Below are 20231 nucleotides of genomic sequence, written 5' to 3' on the forward strand. Positions count from 1 at the left end.
GAAAAACTCCGTTCAATGTGTGAAATACCAGGCATGATGGAAAATCAACAAGGCAAAAACAAAAAACGGAACTCAAAACTGTTAACAAAAGCAGCTTTGTGGTCTCAGCTTTAATTGCCAAGAGCAATAATTACTAAGCATCACAAGCTCTGAAAAGTCCTCCTCATGTTTCAGAGCAGCTGTTATGCGACTCACAGTAATGACCACACAGATGCACAGTTATTACACGTGTCTGGTAAGCTCAGTGGGGAGAAAATTTGTGGCAAAATCTTAAGTAAAGCCCAAAGATTTCCAACAGGTTGAGGTCAGAACTTTGACCAATCGTGGCACCAGATTTGGTGCTACAGAGGAGCTTCCTATATTCTTGATGGTACTGTGATGGGATGTCTCTCTATAACATATTCAACATAACCTATAGGCACCTAATGAATAGTGTGCCTAATGAATACAGAACATGGCAATATCTGACACCATGGGAAAACAAGTCCATTGCAAACCATTTCTTTAGAGATAAAACTGGTCTGTAATGTCAAAACTCAATGACACGTAACAAAGGGAACTGTTTTCATTTAGTTTCAGATGTCTTTGCAATACCAAAATGTGCTTGTTGTTGTAATTGGGGACAAATTGTTGAAAAATCTGTCTTGAACCAGGGTCCTGCAGACTTTGTTGAAAGGTCAGTGGTTCAACTGCACCCCATTTCTCATGTAGTTTTATTCCAATAAGACAAACAAGTTAAATTGTGTTCACAGCTCACTAATAAACTAAAAATATCAAACACTGACATCATCTTAAAGTCTAAAGCTGTGTATTTGAAATGCTGCTTATATAAAAACTATGGTTAATGGCCCTTTTCTGTAACTTGGTGGAGCTCTGCCCTCTAGTTCTCCTCACTGACCAGTACTAAAAAAGTGATGCAACATCACAAAGAAACCTAAAAAACTTCCATGTTGATTCTAAAACATGACGGATATTTTTTCAGAATTGATTTTAATTCTGCCAGTATGTTTGATTGACGTTTGATATCCTGCTGGCACGTCTGACCAAAGCAGTCACCTTCGGATGAAAATAAAAAATTGTATTGAGGAGAAAACTTTTACAAAAGAGAGATTGAAATATGTAACAACAGTGTCAAGTATTTTCAGATGAGTCAATGTGAGGCTTTGAACAAGTTTTCAGGAACTTCAGTATCATGCTGGGGGTTTGTGCAAACTGGTGGGAGTAATGCCAACGGGGGACGTTTAAAACTTGGACACAATAATATTCTTATGAAGAAGTCCAGATACCTTTTGCTTAAGTTCTTAGGATTGACATGTTCTGGATAACAGAGTCCACACCAGTGACACATTTGGATTTCCCAACAGGACAATGATTGTAAACACAACAAACACAAATTAAAACTAGTTTGGATTGTGGAATAGATGAATCTGTAAGCTTCTGTATTGGTTCCAGCCTCTACTCCAAAGTGGTAGGTATCAGGAACCAACTAATTTAGATTAATTCTAATTCTGATAACTGGAGTAGTGAAGTAAACAGCAAGAATTATACATGACGTTTGTTGACAGCTTTAAAAAGAAAACCCCTCAGTTTTTTAGTTTTTTACGTTTGTTGCCTTTGTGTTTCACACTAAAAAAAAAGAATGGTTGAAATGCCTCTATTGTAGACCTACATTGATAAAGCTCTAACGAACTCAGATGACTAGATTTTCTGCTTCAGCTGAGTCCTTTAAAACTTATCTTGAGGAACTTTTGACGGCCTCTGCTTGACTGATTTGCCTTGCAGACAGCAGAACCAACTCCATAGGCCAGAAGTTTCATACTCTGCTAAACTCAATCTGAATGCAAATTGATCCAAATTGCTTCGATTTGTGAAAATTACTTTCAAATTATTTGCAGGGGAAGTATGTTTTACAGTTATTCTGCACTAGATTGATTTTTAATCAGTTTTCAGTTAACTATAATTATAGCTTGTCCTTCAGTTCATTAGACTAATAGACCATTAAATGATGTTGACGTCCAGCCAGTCAGTGTTTGGCATTGTGTGGTTTCCAGTTTCAGGGCATAATGCAGTCAAATAAATCAGGTAAAACATTTGTCTTCTCTGTTGCACCACTTAATAGAAGAAGGTTCCCATGAAAAATGATACTTTGGATGAATTAAGATTGCACATTGCCTTTGTTTTGCACATTTGTAGATGTTTGTGAATACTTTTTTAACTTATTCAATGCATTCACAAATACTTTAAATTGTCACATGTTTAAATATTTCTCTGGCAAATTATGTATTTATTCGACTGTGGCATTTTTACCCCTCAATGTCCAAATTCTGTAAAAAATATAAAACGTATATAAATTTCAAATCTGTTCAGAGTGTTTATATTTTCAGGGAGTGAAGGGGAGGTTGGGGAATAAAAACTGGTTGGCTCAACAACAAATATTCATCGTATTTGGCTTAAGTGCTTTGTTTTCTTTTGACAGCAGTTTTTTCTTTAACTTTTTTTTAATAGCTTTGAAAGTACATTGTATAATATTCTTTAAAGCTCACATTTAAACACCACCATGCGCTAGTTTATGACACAACATTCCAATAAATCACATTGAAATTTGAGGTTCCCACATGACAACAAACATTTCATTTGACGTTTTTGTCGCCACCCAGAGAAAATTATCCGCGGGCGTGCAGGGTACAGAACCAACCTGCATTTACTGTGGATGCTGCAAAAAAAAAAAAAAAAAAGTCCTCAAAATATTCAAGTCGGCCTGCAGGCTTCTCATGCTGCGCAACCACATTTCCAGAATACCAGGATTATATGGTTCTGCGGCGTGCGTGCGTGCGTGGGGGTGGGGGGCAACCCCAACTCACCCTCCATCTGATGGCAGCATCAGGCAGTCCCGTGAAACATTTGCGTGGGAGTTCCCTCCACCGCCATGTCGGGATGGTGCACATCGCTCTCTTTCTTCCTCTCTCCCTCCCTCTTTCTCTCTCTCTCTCTTTCTCCACACATCCTCCCCCACATTATAACAGCTTAGCGCGGCAGTAGTAGGTCCTGCAGCATCCAGCAGCCAGCATCCCTCTGTCCCTGCGTGGGGAGCAGCAGTCCTACCCGGCGCGACACCGTGTGAGTGATGCCACAGCATCATCCGCATTTCGACGCGAAATAATCGAGAGTAAAATCCCGCAAAGGAGAGCTCGGGGTGAAGGGAAATTTTGCTTCAGCCTCGAGGACGGCAACTGCCCATGAAGATGTCTAACGCTGACACCGTCTTAAACCCCACCGATCGGGTGGTAAAATGTAAGTTAGCCTACATTTTCCGCTCGGATGTGGCTGCATTACATAATATCTCAAGCGCTGCGGTTAGAAGGGGTTGGGGGGCGGGGGGGAAATGTGTCCTTTACTGTTATTTTCATCGTGCCATAATGATTGATTAAGTTGCGTTGGTTGGGAGGTTATAGTGGACAAGAGAAGCTTTGATGTTGATAAACAATCCCAGGTTTCTCTGCTGCACAAGCCCTCCCCCAAGGAAGTCAGTAGGCATAAAGCACGAAGCATTGCTCAAACATATATCTGTATATAAATATGCATGCATTCCACGATCTAACTGGATCTTTTTTTTTTTTTTTTCTGCTGCTGCTGCTCGGTTTTACAGTAACATAGCGTGTAGGCTGTAGCAGGCAGGAGAAGTGAGGAGGAAGAAAAGCTCAGTTGGCGAGCTTTGTGGCAGAAGCTGGAGCAGTGATGCAGCAGGATTTCGTGGACTTTAACGGGGGCAGCGGAGGAGGAAGGGGGCATGAAATTGACATTTAATGGGATATACTTTACCAGGAGTGAGTCACATTTTCATTTGATTAGGGGGAATAAAGAAGAAGAAGAAGAAAAAAAAGGCATGTATGGAACTGATCGATGTGGGATGATGAGGTCCTCACAGTTGCCATAGCTCACTTGGCCCAGCTCATTTTGAGCATGCATCTGCACTGTGCATGGATGTATTTCTATAGTATACAGTCCAGTGCATTATCAGGATGGCCTAGCAGATCTATCAGCATTAGAACCACTATAGGCCCAAGATTTGAAGAAAACACAGGAATATGAACTGCTACATATTTGTGATAATTATCTATTGAAGCATCAAATATAAGCTTAAAGTTAACTTTTATTTTAATAGGTGGTTCTTGCGTGAATGGAAGAACAGCTGCTTCTGCTGCCCCTCACACTGCCAGATACACCCACTCACCAACAAAGCTCGTACTGCAAGCAGTATTTTTATTATATAACCAATAAGAAACCACAATACTTAACTTCTACTGTTGATTGGAAACGAAAATGGGTGGAGAAGAATCTGTCAGTTCAGGTTTAAAGCCAAGATTTTTAACTAGATATGATGAAATGTTGTCCAGATTCCATAACAGAGACACCAAAACAGCACTTTCATTTAGTGCCAATTCATACGTTGCATGGATTCCAACTTTTGTGTAGAGTAGTTTGTTTTCTGCTGTGACTGCAAACAAAAGCAAAAAGCCTTATTGCCCACATGAAACACAGAAAATATATATGGACAAAGTGATTTAGTTTGATGAACCGTTACAGACATACAAGGCATTCTAAAGAAAAATTTTTGACCCACAAAATTTTTCTTCATATTGCCAAGGCAGCAGCACAGTATATTAAAAATGTGTCATCATCGCAGTTCATGCAAAGTAGATATCCCAATGCAGGGACAGATCAAGGCATAAGTAAACTTGGTCACTGCTTGGTGCTTCTGGCTTGATGGGTAACCCAACAGAAATTTAACTTAGACGGGACATGTGTACTAGTTGCACATTCTAACTAAAAGCCTTTTATTTTAGTTCTTGTGAATGCAATGTTAGAGGTCCTCAAAACTAAACCAAAGAAATAAAATATTAAGGACGGAGAGAAAAAAATGTGTGTGTTAAGAATCCCCGTTACATGTCAAAGGGTTATCGTTTAAACAAATACATAAAAGTAAAATAACAGTTGTCTTATTCCTGCTGTTTTACTGGAGGTATCCCCAAATTAAATATTATTTAGGGCTTAAATTTTTTTTTTTTAATGAACTGGCTGAAACCAACCCACTAACTTGTTTTAAAGAAGTAGTATCTCATCAATGCATATCTGATTACATTTTATTTTCTGATAGTTGTAAATGAAATATTCACATAAAGGATATATTTAAGAGTTGAGCTGCACAGGGTGTTGCAGTTAGCTTATCTTTCAAATATTAGTGTGTGCTAAATTACTTTTATGTCTATTTATCAGGTTGCAACATTAAAATTAATATTGCAGTTGGGGAAATGGTGTCATACTCAATGAATTAAAAATATTATTGAAAAGTTAATTCCTTTCAATATATCCATTCACAAAAACACATTATATAAATTAAATACACAAGACTAATGTTAATAAGCCTTTAATTTTGTATTTATGATTAATTTACACTTACACCTAATAAAAACATAAGATTACATTTTATCAGTAAAAACATTTCTAATGTGTGGGTTTAATGTCTGAGCCTCTAAATTATTAGATATGACTGTATACACTGCACATGACCACACTGGGAATGTAGACAATTCATTATATTGTTCAATAAATAAACAATATATGAATTAATTAAGTAATTGATTGAACAGTAAACTGAAATTGTTGCTCATAAACATGAACTTAGAACAAAACAAATGAAACCAGTGTTTGGTTGTTGTTTTTTTCTCTTTGTCATAATGTTGCTCTTTGACATACAGTATCTCTTATTGTAATCTAATAGCACCTGTTTATTTCCTTTTGGATGTTGCCACATTTAAATAAAAGAGCTAAGTATGCGCGTTGTTCATCTGAAAAAGATGCTAAATCCAATGGGAATCCCAAATGGTTTTGGTGGAACCTAGAGGCAGTATGCTGGCGTGGAGTCGCCTTTCTCTTGCTGAAAAAACCCCAACAAAAAACCAACATTTATCATTATTGCAGGTAATCTCAATGCAGATACGTATCAAGATGTGACACTGCAACCATTTGCAATCATATGTTTACATTGAGCAGAATGTATCAGAGACTAGCTTGTCTCTTCAAGCCCCAATCATCCATGCCAATAAACAACACCAAAACAAAGTCAATATCTTTTTTGCATTGGCAGAGAGGACTTGGTGAATTTTAACCAACATACTCAACCAAAAATGCTTTTTCCTTTCTTATGTGGCACAAATTAAAACTGAAATAATGGAAAACCTGTAAGGAAATAATGGTGAGAATGACCCTCTTGATTCTTCAATGTAGCTGATTTTATCAAAAATACTAAATTACACAGAATTAGAAGAAATTGAGTAACATCGAAGGAAAATGGGGATTAACCGCATGTGATATCACCACGGCATGATTTACTAATATTGTGCGTATTATGGAGGGAAGCCATGTGATCACTTGTATATCTAAGGATGATTGGCAATTTGAACAACAAAAATGACTGTTGACCAAGAGTTGAAAAAAAGTGTGAAGCAAACAGAAAGTCCATATCAGCACAGGCACACAGCCAGCTTTCTGACTGAAACGCTTTGCTTTTGTAACATGAACATGTAACACCAAAACACTTTGAGGAGTCGGAAACTCTGAACATGTTATGCATTTGTTTCAGTTTTATTACTTGTGTGTTTTGTGGAAACTATCTGACCATTTAAAATAGGAAAACATTTACTCAAATCCAAGTTCGAGTCATTTTCCAGATGCAGTGGTGCCCAAAGTCGGTCCTGGAGGGCCGGCATCCTGCATGTTTTAGTTCTCTCCTTGGTTTTACACACCTGGATCCAATGATGGCTCATTAGAGGCCTAAGAAGAACATTAACATGCTGAAAAGGTTGCTACTATCACCAGGGAGAGAACTAAAACATACAGGATGCCTGCCCTCAAGGACCAACTTTGGGCACCCCAGTTCTAGAGGCTCTAAAACATGCAATAGGTTTTGTTATTTCTTGACAGGCTTGCGGATATTCCTGTTTGTCACTTTTATCTGCTTTTCCTATTTTGGTATTCAGCTTTGAAGAGACAAGCCTTTCTTTTTACAATTCCCAGAGTGCCAAATGTAAAAAAAAAGAAAAAGTCATAAAGAACTGAATCAGAGTGGCATCAATTGATCAAAGTTTGCTATCATGACAATAGTGAGTTATTATGTTCTGGTGCACTCACTATGTGAGACGGGGATATTTTTATCCTTGTGGGCATAGCTTTTACCTAAAGCAAACTAGGTTTGTCTTCAGTTGTTTTTTCACATACACGTTTGATCTGACAAACGTGTATGCGTTGGTTTCTGCTGGCCAGTACAGTTTGATGTTCTGCTGAACTGTTAGCATCAACAGGCAGGAGGCTATATTTCTACATGTGCACAATCTTTCCTCACTTTGTCACTTGTCCCTTCATCCTAAAGTCACTTCTAATGACAGTCACACTGATGAAATAGTTTGACTAGCTAGACGTAGACCAGCGTTTGCTAAATGTAATAAATACATTTTGTTTGGAGGTTCAAATAGTGGAATATCTTACAGAGTAGACCTTGCACATGGAGGTGTGAAGGGAACCTGACACCCACCAATTCTAGTCAGTCCAATCACTTGGGGCTATACAGTATTTCCTAATAGGATCCAGGATCCCTCTTTTGCAATAATATCTATCACATATATGGTTCTTCTTATTTTTTTCAATTATTCAGCATGATAACCTGTCTTAGGAATATTTGTCAGGCATCATGAGCACAATACAACGCAAGTTTTATTCAAAGCTGATTGAAAAATTTGTGTTGTCAGCTGCCTGACCGTGTCTAATAAATCACTGTCTCTATGTGAACCTCCAGTGCAAACTGCAGTTTTCTGGAGCACCACTGGCTGCACTCCAGCACTCAACTGCTGTTGCTATTGCCACTGCCGCTGCTGCTGCTGTTGCCCGGCAACATACAGTATTTCATAGCTCAGCTGAGCTTGGCGCTGAGCAGAAGTCAGCTTTTCATCTCTGCACCACACATCTATATCAGTGTACTTGTATAATGTGCCTTTGCTTCTGCAGGAGGTGTTGTGGAAGAATATTACATAAGATGCAGGGATATTATATTTAGGATTTTATTGTTATTACCCATATTAAGAAGACTATTATAAAAATATAGGCTAAATGCATTTTGAGTAAATACGCAGCGAGTACATTTTTTTCTCATAGAATTAGGAATTGATTTAATAATTTTATGATAAACTGTTTTAGAAGAATTAGGAGCTACATTTACAAGATTTTTACAATATAATAATCAAAAAGCAAAGCATGTTCTAATTTATGAAAGAAAAAAGAAATATATGAATATGTGAATATTGTTGTTATTTTTTTTATTCTTTACTTGCATGCTTTTAATTTTTGGCTCTACAATTTGAGTGCAATGAATAAAGCACAATAGAATGGGCATATTTTATTATCAAGTTTCTTTATATCCAGATTTTTGTCCAAAATTGTTCCAATTGTGGAACAAATTGTTCTAAATTGCTAAAGCTGTGGTCAGTGTATTTCATTAACATTACGTTTCAATGTCATTTCAGTTTAGTAAAAAGCAAAGAATAAATAAAAATCTAGAAATAAACAATATTAAGATTGCATTGCTGTTGGACAGAGAGACGTTGTGGTAACCTACAGTTGTATGAAGTCAGAGGTCCTGCAATGGCACTGGATTAGAAAATCACACTAAATTTGTATTTACTGACTTTTACAAATCCACACTAAAACAATCAGATAAAAAAAGTACACTGCTATTTAACCAAACATTTGCAAGAGTTAAAGTTCAGACAAATATTAATATTGTTTTATTCAACATAGTATGCTAAGACTATTTTGTGAGCTTTTTACTTGTCACTATGTTTGCGCTGGACAGTATCTGTGAATATTTCCTCAAGAAGTGGACGTTGGAGGTGGTGCACCAAAAATAATTTTTCTGTGTGAAACATGCTGAGAACAGAGTAACTGTAACACAGAGTAACCCTTTGATGTGAACGTAAAGTGGTGTAAAAAAAAACAACAAAAAAACATTGTAGTGGTTTGAATGATATTTAGTCTACCATATTAAACATTTAGGCTAATAAATTCTTTTACATGTTCCATCTAGCTTCAGAACATGAGCTTTGTTGCTCTCAAACTAGTTGTTTAGCTTCAGACTTTTAACTTTGGCCCTTTGGACTAGCTTTTAGTTTCAAGTTGGTTTGGAGTATTAGCTTCAGAGCATTACCTAGGCTAGGGTAGGGTTAGGGTTAGACAAAACCTTACTTTAAAAAAATCTTAAACTATATGAAATATAACAACAAAGAATGTTTATAAGTAACAAATGACTTACTGAGAAGTAAGGTGTGCACTTCCTCCCGCTCTTTTTTCTAATTTGTGTGCTAACTTTGCAGAAATAAGGCGATTTTGCTTCATATATCATAGTTTGTTTCTTCATGTTTTAAACTGATAACCGCTTTTTATACTGCTTACAAAAAATGAACTGATTTTTGAGTGCTGTTATATGTAGTGGGCTCATTCACTTCCTCTGCAGTGCATTCAACGCTGCTTTGTACTTGCTGGTTAAGTGTCAAAGCACACGTCGCCATCACAGATACACACTGCGCCCTGTGAAAAATTTTAGGCCCTTTAACTCCACTTGCAGGGGCTTGCCTTATTATCCCAGGAGTAGTGTCTTTGAGATTTCTCTAGTTTAGCATTCATTATTAAAGACCATCTTCACCACATTCAGTTCAGAGCCTCTTTCTTTGTCTTTTTTTTCTTTGGCTGTGCTGAGTGGCCTTGTTAGTTGCACACTGCAGAAATCTGGCACACATTCAATTGCTCATTCTCTGAGTTTAATATTGTTTTTGACTTATAACATATGTGTGTGTGTTTCCAGTAAGGCTGTGTTGGTGCCTTCGTTTCTCACTAATGTAAATTAGCAACTGGACTTACATTTTCTTCCCATGTAAATTATTCATTCTTTTGACACTTTTTCTGCATATCTAGATTAATGTTTGTATATGTGCCCAGAAACTAGAAGTCACATGGATCATCTGCAAATTTTAAAATAATAACAATAATCCTTGCCTGCCATCACCGAAGTAATGATCTGTGCTTGAATTTCACAGTTTCACAAACTGTCTGGTGGGTAGGTGACTGGTGCAGATTTAATGACCACACACTTTAGAAAACCGGGAAGAGTGAACCAATTGCTTGAATGTTTTATGCAGGAATCAGAAAACACAAAACTCCACATCTGCACTGGAATACATTGCATTAAAAAGCAGATCTTCTTGTGAATATCATACATTATAAACAAATCATTTAATAATTGGATTGTCAGTAGCACTAACAGTTACTGATGTTTCTGTTGTATGCCAATTATTTGAATTGCAACTTTTGCCTCTATGCTCTGTCCTTCCTTAGCTGTCCCCTTCCCCTTGAGCCACCGCCTTACAATGAAGGAAGTGTTCGACTGTGAAGGCAAACCTCGCGTAGATCTGCTGAAGGCTCACCTGACCAAGGAGGGCCGTGTGGAGGAAGCTGTAGCGCTTCGAATCATCAATGAGGGAGCAGCCATCCTCCGTCAGGAGAAAACTATTCTCGACATTGAGGCACCAGTCACAGGTATCACATGGTTTAGGGATGTTTGCCAGCTTTTCATGGCAAGCTGAATTAGGCTAAACCTGGAACTATTTTTTTATGATCTTTAGTTAAACATATGAAAGACTGTAATTCACTACATATGTTTTGATATGTCATAGTTTGAAAATGGGCTCTTTCTGACAGTGATTTAGCGTGTTTTGCATCAAAGCCATGGAGCTTACTTACCTAAATTAAAGCTAGTCAATTTATTATTAGGCTGTTTTATTATTAAACAGTTTTGTGTACCTCTTTCAATCCTATTTAAATCATTCCTGGTGTTTATTTTCACCCACAAACAGGGAACAATTATCTAAAAAGGTCATGTACAATTGAGGCTGATGTCTCCCAGTAAATTTAGCATACATCTGTTTCAGCAGTTATCCAAATCACATATATCGTTGACATGTTGCTGTACATCCTAGTCACTGATCTGATGTATATTCTTTGTTTATATGCATCATTGTTGAGGAGCATTTAATGAGTAATTCTTCAATTTATTTGTCCTTGCTGTAGAATAGCTTTTTACTTAGCTACTCTTTAAAATGGGAAAGACAATAGATCATTCTCAAATGAGGTAGATGTGTGTTCATCATCATTAGTCTGGAAATGGCAGTAAGAATGTAGCTGCTAAATGTAATCTTATCTGCGGTCATGTTAATAATTCAAATATTTAAAATAACCAAACAAACCTGGACGAGGATTCGAGTTATTGTCGGATGTAGAGGGTTGCAGTAGTTTTATTGAAGAAGGAAGAAATAATAACTCCAAAGTTGAAACTGAGTCTTAAAAATAAAGCACGCACTATCTAGTTATTGATTTTGGCCCTGGGGCAACAGTTTGTAGAGAATAATCGTAGACAGTCTGTTCTTTGGTGTTGTTCAGGATGAGTATTTTTAGCATGCCTCCTTCTTTTGATCTTTGTTATTGTTTCAGGCCAGTCGATGTTTGGTTCAGATAGGAACTTACCAGGAGAGCTTTATTGATGTTGCCCTGGTCAGATTTAAATTTTAAGTAGTTTTGCGTTGATTGTTTTGATGTAGGAAAACAGAGATTACTGGACTAAAAGGAAGCTAATGGAGACATTTTCAGTCTATGGCAAATTTTATATTTTACACCATTTACAGAAAGACTTTATAGACTTAATAAAAACTGCTATTTCAGGAATTAGCAACTCTTATTCCTGAGTTGCTAATTTCTGTCTAAATGTTATTTCTTTACATTTAGACCCACAAATAATTGTTTTGTAAATATACCAACATAAAACATAGGACAAGAAATAGCATAGCAGCTTATTTGTCCGTTGCAGCATTGGCCTATTATTAAAATAATAATAATAATAATAATAATAATAATAAATAAATAAACAACAGACGTGTAGTTACGCCATAATTTTAAAAAATAAATAAATGTTGTTTTAGACTTATCCAGCAGAACTCACCTCTTTTTATCATTTTGGGAAGTGCTTTTAACATTTCCATTTGGATGGATGGATGGATGGATGGATGGATGGATGGATGGATGGATGGAAACCAGATGGTGAAATCATGGATAAAGTCATGCACCCTATTATGACTTAGCGTGACACTGTGAATTTGACCCTTTAACCAATACCCATACAGTTTACATTAGTGTTGCCCAAGTCCAGTCTTAAAGAGCTACCATCATGCAACTTTTAGGTGCATCCCTTCTCCAACATACTTGAATCAAATTAACTAAGCATTACCAGGCCTCTACAAAGCGGAATGACTGATGGTGTAGAAATTCAGGTGTGTTGAAGTCAGGAGACTCTTAAAAGTTGTTGGATGGCAGGTCTTGAGGACTGAGTGTGTACTTAATAAGGGCACGTTTTATGCAAATCGTTGTTTTAAATTTCCTCTGATTCCCAAAGAGTTAGTTCTTTGGACATTTGATTTGAAACCACTTCACATGGTTTGTTAATGCTTTGTTTCCTTTCACAAGCATGTTTAATACGACGAGATGCATGATATTAAATATACATCTAACCACCAGTATTAATTAAATAGCTCATGATCAGCTCAACATTTTCAGAAGTGACAAGCTGATGAAAATCACATCTTCAGGCCTCAGCCTCTTGGTCTAAATAGATGTTGAACGTATTGAGGTGGAAAATCTGTAAAGGTATTGTGTGCGGGCATTTGTACGTTTGTTTTGTATCTTTGTGAGCTCGGCTGCATTTGAATTTCAATGTGGCTTTCGCCTGCATGTAATACATGGGTGTTTGTGCATGGGCCTGCACCTATGTGCGCATGTGTGTGTTTGATTGCTTTAGTCACACAAGCAGTCTCCCACACACATTGCTCTGAGCTTTGAGTGGGCGAAGGCCACTGTGGAGCTGATAGGGGAGACGGAAAAGCGAGAGGAGATGGAGGATGAGCAGGAGAGAACGAGACAGAGCGAGTTGATAATGAAAAATTGAAGGCAGCAAGAAAATGAGATGTAGGTTTGCACTCCAGAGCCATAGTGTTCGCTGTGAAAAAGCATACATCTCCCTGGGGGCTTGGGTTTCTTCTACCCCTTTGAGGTTTGCGCTTCTCATTTCTCAGAAGTAGAGAAAGGAGGCCTTAAAGACCACAGAAATATCTCATTACCATCATGTCCTCAATGTAATTGCTCAAAGTACTTCCATAATTATTTAAAGGTCTCGTCAGTGGCACAAATCATCCTCATTATTTCCAAACTATAAATGTTTTTTTGTTTTTTTTTTACATTTTGTACAAACAACAGCCATATTGAATGGACAAAATCTTCCTTTACTCACTGATGATCTCAGCACCAATAATGTGCTCTGCTTTGTTGTTTACAAACATCAGCACCATGATTTTATTGTCACTGTATCTGCATAGATATCTTCTGATCTGCATACACACAGATTTATACGTCTGTTTCAACACATTATTGCACGTGGCAGACGGATTGCATGAGATGGGTCAGAATTCGTATTTACACCTCGACTATTGTCATTGTGATTTGTTGTTATCCCATGTCATTGCAAGACTGATGATAAAAAAGATGACATGGTTCTTTGATGGCATAGCAGATATCTGCAGAGGATGGGTAAAGCCCTTTAAAACAATTTCCTACATTTCTACACTAAAACTGACATGTTCATTGTAATGCTGGCGAGGTACAGACCTAGAGCAGTGGTTTAAGTCTGGGCAGACCTGTTCACATGGGAAATTTTAACAAACATTATTGATCAATTTTGCCTTCTGTCATTTATTTATGCTTATTTTACCTTTCTTTACCTTTTTCTTTTTATATGAACAAAAGCTTCCTGTGAACAGGTGCTAAAAATTAGCAGGTTTGCTATAAAGATTAAACACAAGGCATCTGGTTTACACCAATGTGTGTGTATTGTCTATTTTAAATGAATAAAATAATGCAGTGCTTCCAATAGGATGGATTTTTGAGGTCATACTGCTTTCTGTATGCCTGTTTTTGACTTCCTCTCTGAATACCTGTTTGTATTTTCCTGGTGATTAGATGTAAGCTATGTAATACATTGTTTTTCTTTTTGATCAACATTAGGGATGATCTCTTGAGAGTTTGTTCTGGTAAAAACTGATTTTTGGCATCTGTTGAGGTCTGATCTGCTGATTTATCTCTAATATACACTTTTCACTATTACAAATCTTCATTTCTTTTCTATGATATAGAGGAACGCTCAATATGATCAAGATAAGTCAGGCTGCCAAAGATTTTGTCATTTATGCTTGAATCTGATAAATTGACCTACTTTTTGGTCTATCCTTGTTATTCCACCATTAGGGACATGTCATGCGGCATACATCTCCGGTTAGGTCAGTTGCGGTGACATTGCAGTGTTAATGCCACTGCAAAAGGACCTGGTTATTCTGCAGTTGAACACTGGGAATGCCACAACCTTGACCCCAGTAATATGCAAGATAAAGCAATTTTAATTGTGCAGCTCATTTTTAATAACAAAATTCAAAGTGCTTTATATAATTAGAAGTGAAAACACAAGCAAAAAACATTATAATTGTTCAACAAATTAAAGGAAAACAATGGCATGCTTAAAAACAGACTACACTTTTTGATATTCCAATTGTTACTTAAAGGACTGCAGAAATGTTAGCCAGACAAAAGAATCTTATACTTGATCGATTTATGACAAAGAAATTGATGGATTATTAGACATTTATTGTCATTGCTTTTCACCTCATTAAATGATACATATTACCACGAGAAAGGATTTTAAGTTCATATCACCGTTCATTGGTCAGTGGAACAGTTTGTTACCATGGAGACGCTTGACTCAGGCTGACTGTGGAGTCACACTGATTTCCTTTGCAAGTTTTCCTACTGCTGGGCATCAAGGGATGTAAAAGCTTCATCTCCCTCCAAAGTACTTTTTGATCTCCCAAATAATAAAATCCGATTTCACCAACAGGAAAATGCCTTTCTGGTTTTCATGATTTTTTACTAAACCAATATCACAAAAAATACTCCAAAAAACTCTTCAATTGCCGGTTACCTGTTTTTGTTAGGTCTGATAAGATCCAACAAAAGCTGTTGAAATGATACTAATCATTTCAATTGGTTGGTATCAATTGAAAGGATACTAATAACGAGGCCTGTGTTTTCCTTAAATAGATTATTAGATTGAACTAACAGTAGACACAAAGCAAACACAACTAAAATGTATGCATTTAAATAATATGAAAAATTGTTGATATATCTCTAATTTAAAGGAATTCTTTATGTTTATATAATTCAGGACATTTTTTGGCAAACTTAACAAAGTTCCTGTGGTCAAAAAAGTAACATTCAGAGGAAAAAATTTAATTCCATACCATATTTTTTCCTTTGCTCGTTTTCTAGTCTGTGGGGACATCCACGGTCAATTCTTTGATCTTATGAAGTTGTTTGAAGTGGGAGGATCGCCAGCCACAACACGGTACCTGTTCCTCGGGGACTATGTTGACCGTGGCTACTTCAGTATTGAGGTGAGGATATATTTTTGTATATGCTAAAAGTTAAAAGCAATCAATCCTTGCTCTAAAATAACTAAATCTATGCTTGTCTGTTTGCTCTGACAGTGTGTTTTATACCTTTGGTCGCTGAAAATCCTCTATCCAAAGACACTATTTTTACTTCGTGGAAATCATGAATGTAGACATTTGACAGAATATTTCACCTTCAAACAAGAATGTGAGTACCTCGCAGGATCCAATGCGTTGTTTTTGAGGCTTTTCTTCTAGTCTTGAAATGCTCTTGTATAGCCTGCAGCATGTCTGAAGGAGCTAATCCACTACAGTCTAGCACATGTGACAGTTTGAAAGGCTGGAGTTTTCTGTCAACAGATGAACATTTTATGTTGATAGCTAAATGTTTTAGTGAAAAATAGGAGTTGAGATTTAGCATACATTCTCATACGTGCAGCTGATCCATTGTTTTGTCTATTAGGTAAAATCAAGTACTCAGAGCAGGTGTATGACTCATGTATGGATGCATTTGACTGCCTTCCTTTGGCTGCACTCATGAACCAGCAGTTTTTGTGTGTCCATGGAGGACTCTCACCTGAAATACACACCTTAGATGACATTAAAAAGGTAACGGGGAAACAGTAGAATGGCATCTGCCATGTAGTGCTTTGTTAATTTTGTGGTTTTTCTGCCTTAAAACGTTTCTCTTCTTCATGTTAAGTTGGATCGGTTCAAAGAGCCACCAGCGTTTGGGCCCATGTGTGACCTGCTCTGGTCTGATCCTCTGGAAGACTTTGGAAATGAGAAAACCCAGGAATACTTCAGCCACAACACAGTGCGAGGTTGCTCCTACTTCTACAGGTGAGCAGCACAAGATTAATGTGGGTTTGAGGGTAACCTCCAAAGGAGGTTAAAAGTGGTGAACTTTATATCTGATTTGTAAATTCTTGTTTGGCAGTGAATAGCTATTTTACAGTCTTTGTTATTGTTTAGGTTCTTTAAAAAAAGCTAGACTACTTCGGTCTCTTGTTAAAAACATGGACAACTCAGATTTTACCTGAATTATTTTGCATAAAAAAAATCACTAATGACATAATTAGTCCGTGTCCTGCAAGGATACTCCATTGATGCACCTCATTTTCAATTGATATCATTGCTAACAATATGCACAGAGAAAACAAAGCAGAAAGTGTCATACTAAATATTATTTTGAATCAAAATGAAAAAAGTAGCATAAAAACACATTGATTTAAACACGGGTCCAAAAAGACCCACTCATGGAGGACTGTGTAGTCAATATGTCATGCATCAGAGGGTTAAAGAAAGAGTACCACCACTCCAGGCCTTTTTCTGGCCTTTTTTTTTCTGTTACCTTAGTAAACAGAAAAAGAGACAGGACAACATGGTACATGTTGTCCTGTACCATGTACAGGACAACATGGTACCTGTAGTACAACACCACCTTACATTCAATAAAAGCTAGTAGAAAAAGATTGACACCACTTAATGTTGAATATCCGAATGAATCAATTACAGTGAAAAAGCTACACGCCTTAGTTAACTTAAGTATTTTTTCTTTTGAAATGCCCTGAAGTCCTTTTATACTGAGTTCAGTTTGAGGGACATCTGTGTAGTCACTATTAAGAAACCACAGTAAATATAAACACAATATTAAGAACTGTTAACAGCCTCTGGTCTATAAAGATCCCTGGATATTAAAAGATTTTATATATCAGCCTGCATTGCTCTTTATCCCTGTGATAAAGTCCAAATACTACAGTGATCACAGTCACTTGACCCATGTGGCTGTTGTGTCTGCAGCAGCACTTAAGAGTTGCAGGTCACACTTCACAATAAATTGAACTATCTTAAATTATGGTTACACAGTTTTTCTTGAACGCATCATTTCTACTCTAAATAGATTGAGTAAAACATCAAAAATCAAAGAAGAGAACCGCATATAAATAAGATCAAAATTTTTACCGATATCTGGTGACTAAATGGTGACTAGAGATTAAAAATAGATATTGAGATTATAATCTATTCATAGACGTCACTTGCAAGACAACTTAAAAGAACAAAAGGCTCATAAAGACTCAATATGGAAATGGACTGATTTAATGGATGGGCAGGAAAAAGGAGACTCAAAAGTATTTGTATCAGTCATGTCAGGCCAAAATAATAAGAGGTAAGGTCTGACCTGATGTTGCTGTGGGATGATAGGGAGCTGGTGGAGAAGAGGTTAGGTGGCAATTACAGTGAAAATATTCTTAATGAAAGCTCAGAACTTAAACCACATTTGCTCCGAAAAAATCTGAAAGACTTCCTGGGTTCCTTCAGAGGGGAGATTACAGTCCAGGCAGCGTGTACTGCTAAAAATCATACAATCATACAGCTAAAATTTAATCTTCTCTGATTTTTGCAAGTACCTCTGGCAGTTTCACAAGAGACACAACAATGAGTACAGCCGTGAATATTTTTATCCGTTATTGCGTTGTGTACTCTTCTCAGGGTTTTTCTCTTTTCAGAAAACGTGCGGCTACTTCAAGGAAAACAGGTTTTATTCTCAGAAATTAGCTTCTCTGGACACAGAACATAATTTTGTGGTTGGCTGAATAATATAGCAACTTAGTTCAACACAAAATGTCTCTTTTTATTTAAGTTTTTTTTTTTTTTACAGAAGACTGAAATGCTAATACCATTAGCACTGTTATGGGGGAAAATATAATTTATATTTCTTGTGCTACTATCTTTGTCTTACTATTTATGTTAGCACAGCTGCAGAGTTGGCTTACAAAAGAATCACTTTAAAAATCCTCAGTTTAAAGAGTAAGGTTTTTTTTGTGATTCATGTTTAGATTTTTTCCATATAGAAAGGATAATAAAAATAATAATCGTTGTCTATTCCAGCTCATGCTAACAGATAATACAATGATCATTTTAAAAGGTTAAGTTTAATAAAACATGACATTGTGACCAGCACAAACATAAACGACACCATTATGAGTAAAATGGTAACCTAAAAGTCAAAGTACTTAGTTAATAGCAATCAAAACAATCCAGATGCCTTAGATGAATAAAACAAAACGCTCTCTCTTCCACCAGAGCGAAATGGTCGCCGACTGGTATTCAGTGAGATGGGAACTCAGTGAGGATTGTTCTCTACTTGTGTGGAGGATGCTGCTATTATAGTCATCTATCTCCCCCTGGCTTTGTTCTGCCTTCACTCTCACACACACCTCTCCATCATTATGACTCTCAACATCCGTACAGTGTGGATGCAGCACAAAGTACCAAATGCTAGTAGGGAACTGAGAGAAATGCAAAAAACAAAATCTGTTTCAAACACAGTGTATATAAAGGCAAGGGAAGCTATGATAGCAACTTCATAAAGGCAGTTTTTTGGGGTTGGAAATCAATTGAAAATATACAAACAGTTCTCCATAAAACTGAATACCTCTGATAATCTGAATTTACTGAATTAGTGGTAATTCAGCAGCATCTGGGAAGCCAGTCAGAGTTGCTAGAAGGATGGAGAGAGCAACGCACTGGAGACGCTGGAAGAAAACTTGATTGAGGTTGCAAAAGACCTGGTTGTGGAGTTAAGGTTAAAGTGTAGCCTATGCTACAATGGAATAGTTTAGATCAAACCATATTAATATATTAAGATGTCCCAGTTAAACTATAACCCTAAATCTAAAGAATATGTTACATGACTTAAAAATTGCTCTTCACTAACATTCTGCATCCTTATTGATTGAGGTTGATGCAAATGCAAACCACGTTTTTAAAATGTTTTAATAAAAAATAGAAACCGAATAAGATTTTTCTTCCACCTCACAACTGTGTTCTAGTTGAATTGTTCTAAAGTTACAATTAAACACCATTTAAGCTTGTTATTGTAACCTAAAAACAAATTTGACCAAGTCAAAATGATCCTTTTTTTTCTCCGAAGAGTTTTTTTGCGGCGCTAGTGGCTCGTATTTTTGCGACAGTAGGCAGACAGGAAGGAGGGAAGACATGAGGCAAAGGTCATGGGGACTAGGAGTCGAACCCGCAACGTCTGTGTCGAGGACTAAGGCCTCCAAATGTGGGGCGTGCTAAACCCCTGTGCCACCACAGCACGCCCCGAAATTATCCATTTTTGATAGGATACCACTGTGGTTAAACCTAACAGGATCTGACTTTAAGTCTGATTCTTAAAGTCGTAAGTTAGACTTTAAGAATCTGACTTAAAGTCTAGGTTACATTTCGTCTTGGCTTTCTATCTTTGCTCACATGTAATTTTTTTGTGCAGTGGTTACAACAAGATGAAGTAGGGAAGATTTATTTATTTTATTTTTTTAATATTGGGGGAAAATGAGTGTGATGACCAGCAGCCTCACAGATGGATTATCTTAGGTGAAAGAAAAGGAAAAAAAAACTCTCAGTTTCACACTCACGACGCAGCACTTCCATCCCTCTCTGTCTCTTTCGCTCATACTCACTTGTCAGATTCCTCACTCGTTCTCAGTCACAGGCTCACCAACACATATCATTGTGCGTTTTCACAAAGGAGAGAAAAGGAATGATCGGAGGGCAGCTATTGAATCCATACTGTGTTTCCTT

The 20231-nt window shown here is 37.0% G+C and overlaps 1 protein-coding gene across 2 annotated transcripts in view; it reads left to right on the forward strand.

Moving 5' to 3' along the window:
- Positions 1-2941: 2941 nt before the first annotated feature.
- Positions 2942-20231, forward strand: part of LOC102231182 (serine/threonine-protein phosphatase 2B catalytic subunit alpha isoform-like) — a 28668-nt gene continuing 11378 nt past the window's right edge. Inside the window, exons 1-6 of one of the 2 annotated variants that reach the window (XM_005805829.2) lie at positions 2942-3291; positions 10438-10638; positions 15520-15644; positions 15738-15849; positions 16105-16250; positions 16345-16484. In XM_005805829.2, the coding sequence (XP_005805886.1) occupies positions 3237-3291; positions 10438-10638; positions 15520-15644; positions 15738-15849; positions 16105-16250; positions 16345-16484 (779 nt within the window). In that variant the 5' untranslated portion in view covers positions 2942-3236. The remainder of the gene's footprint in view (positions 3292-10437; positions 10639-15519; positions 15645-15737; positions 15850-16104; positions 16251-16344; positions 16485-20231) is intronic. The other variant, XM_005805827.2, reaches the window with a different exon arrangement.

Source organism: Xiphophorus maculatus, chromosome 11 (genome assembly GCF_002775205.1).
Source record: "Xiphophorus maculatus strain JP 163 A chromosome 11, X_maculatus-5.0-male, whole genome shotgun sequence".
Lineage (NCBI taxonomy): Eukaryota > Metazoa > Chordata > Actinopteri > Cyprinodontiformes > Poeciliidae > Xiphophorus > Xiphophorus maculatus.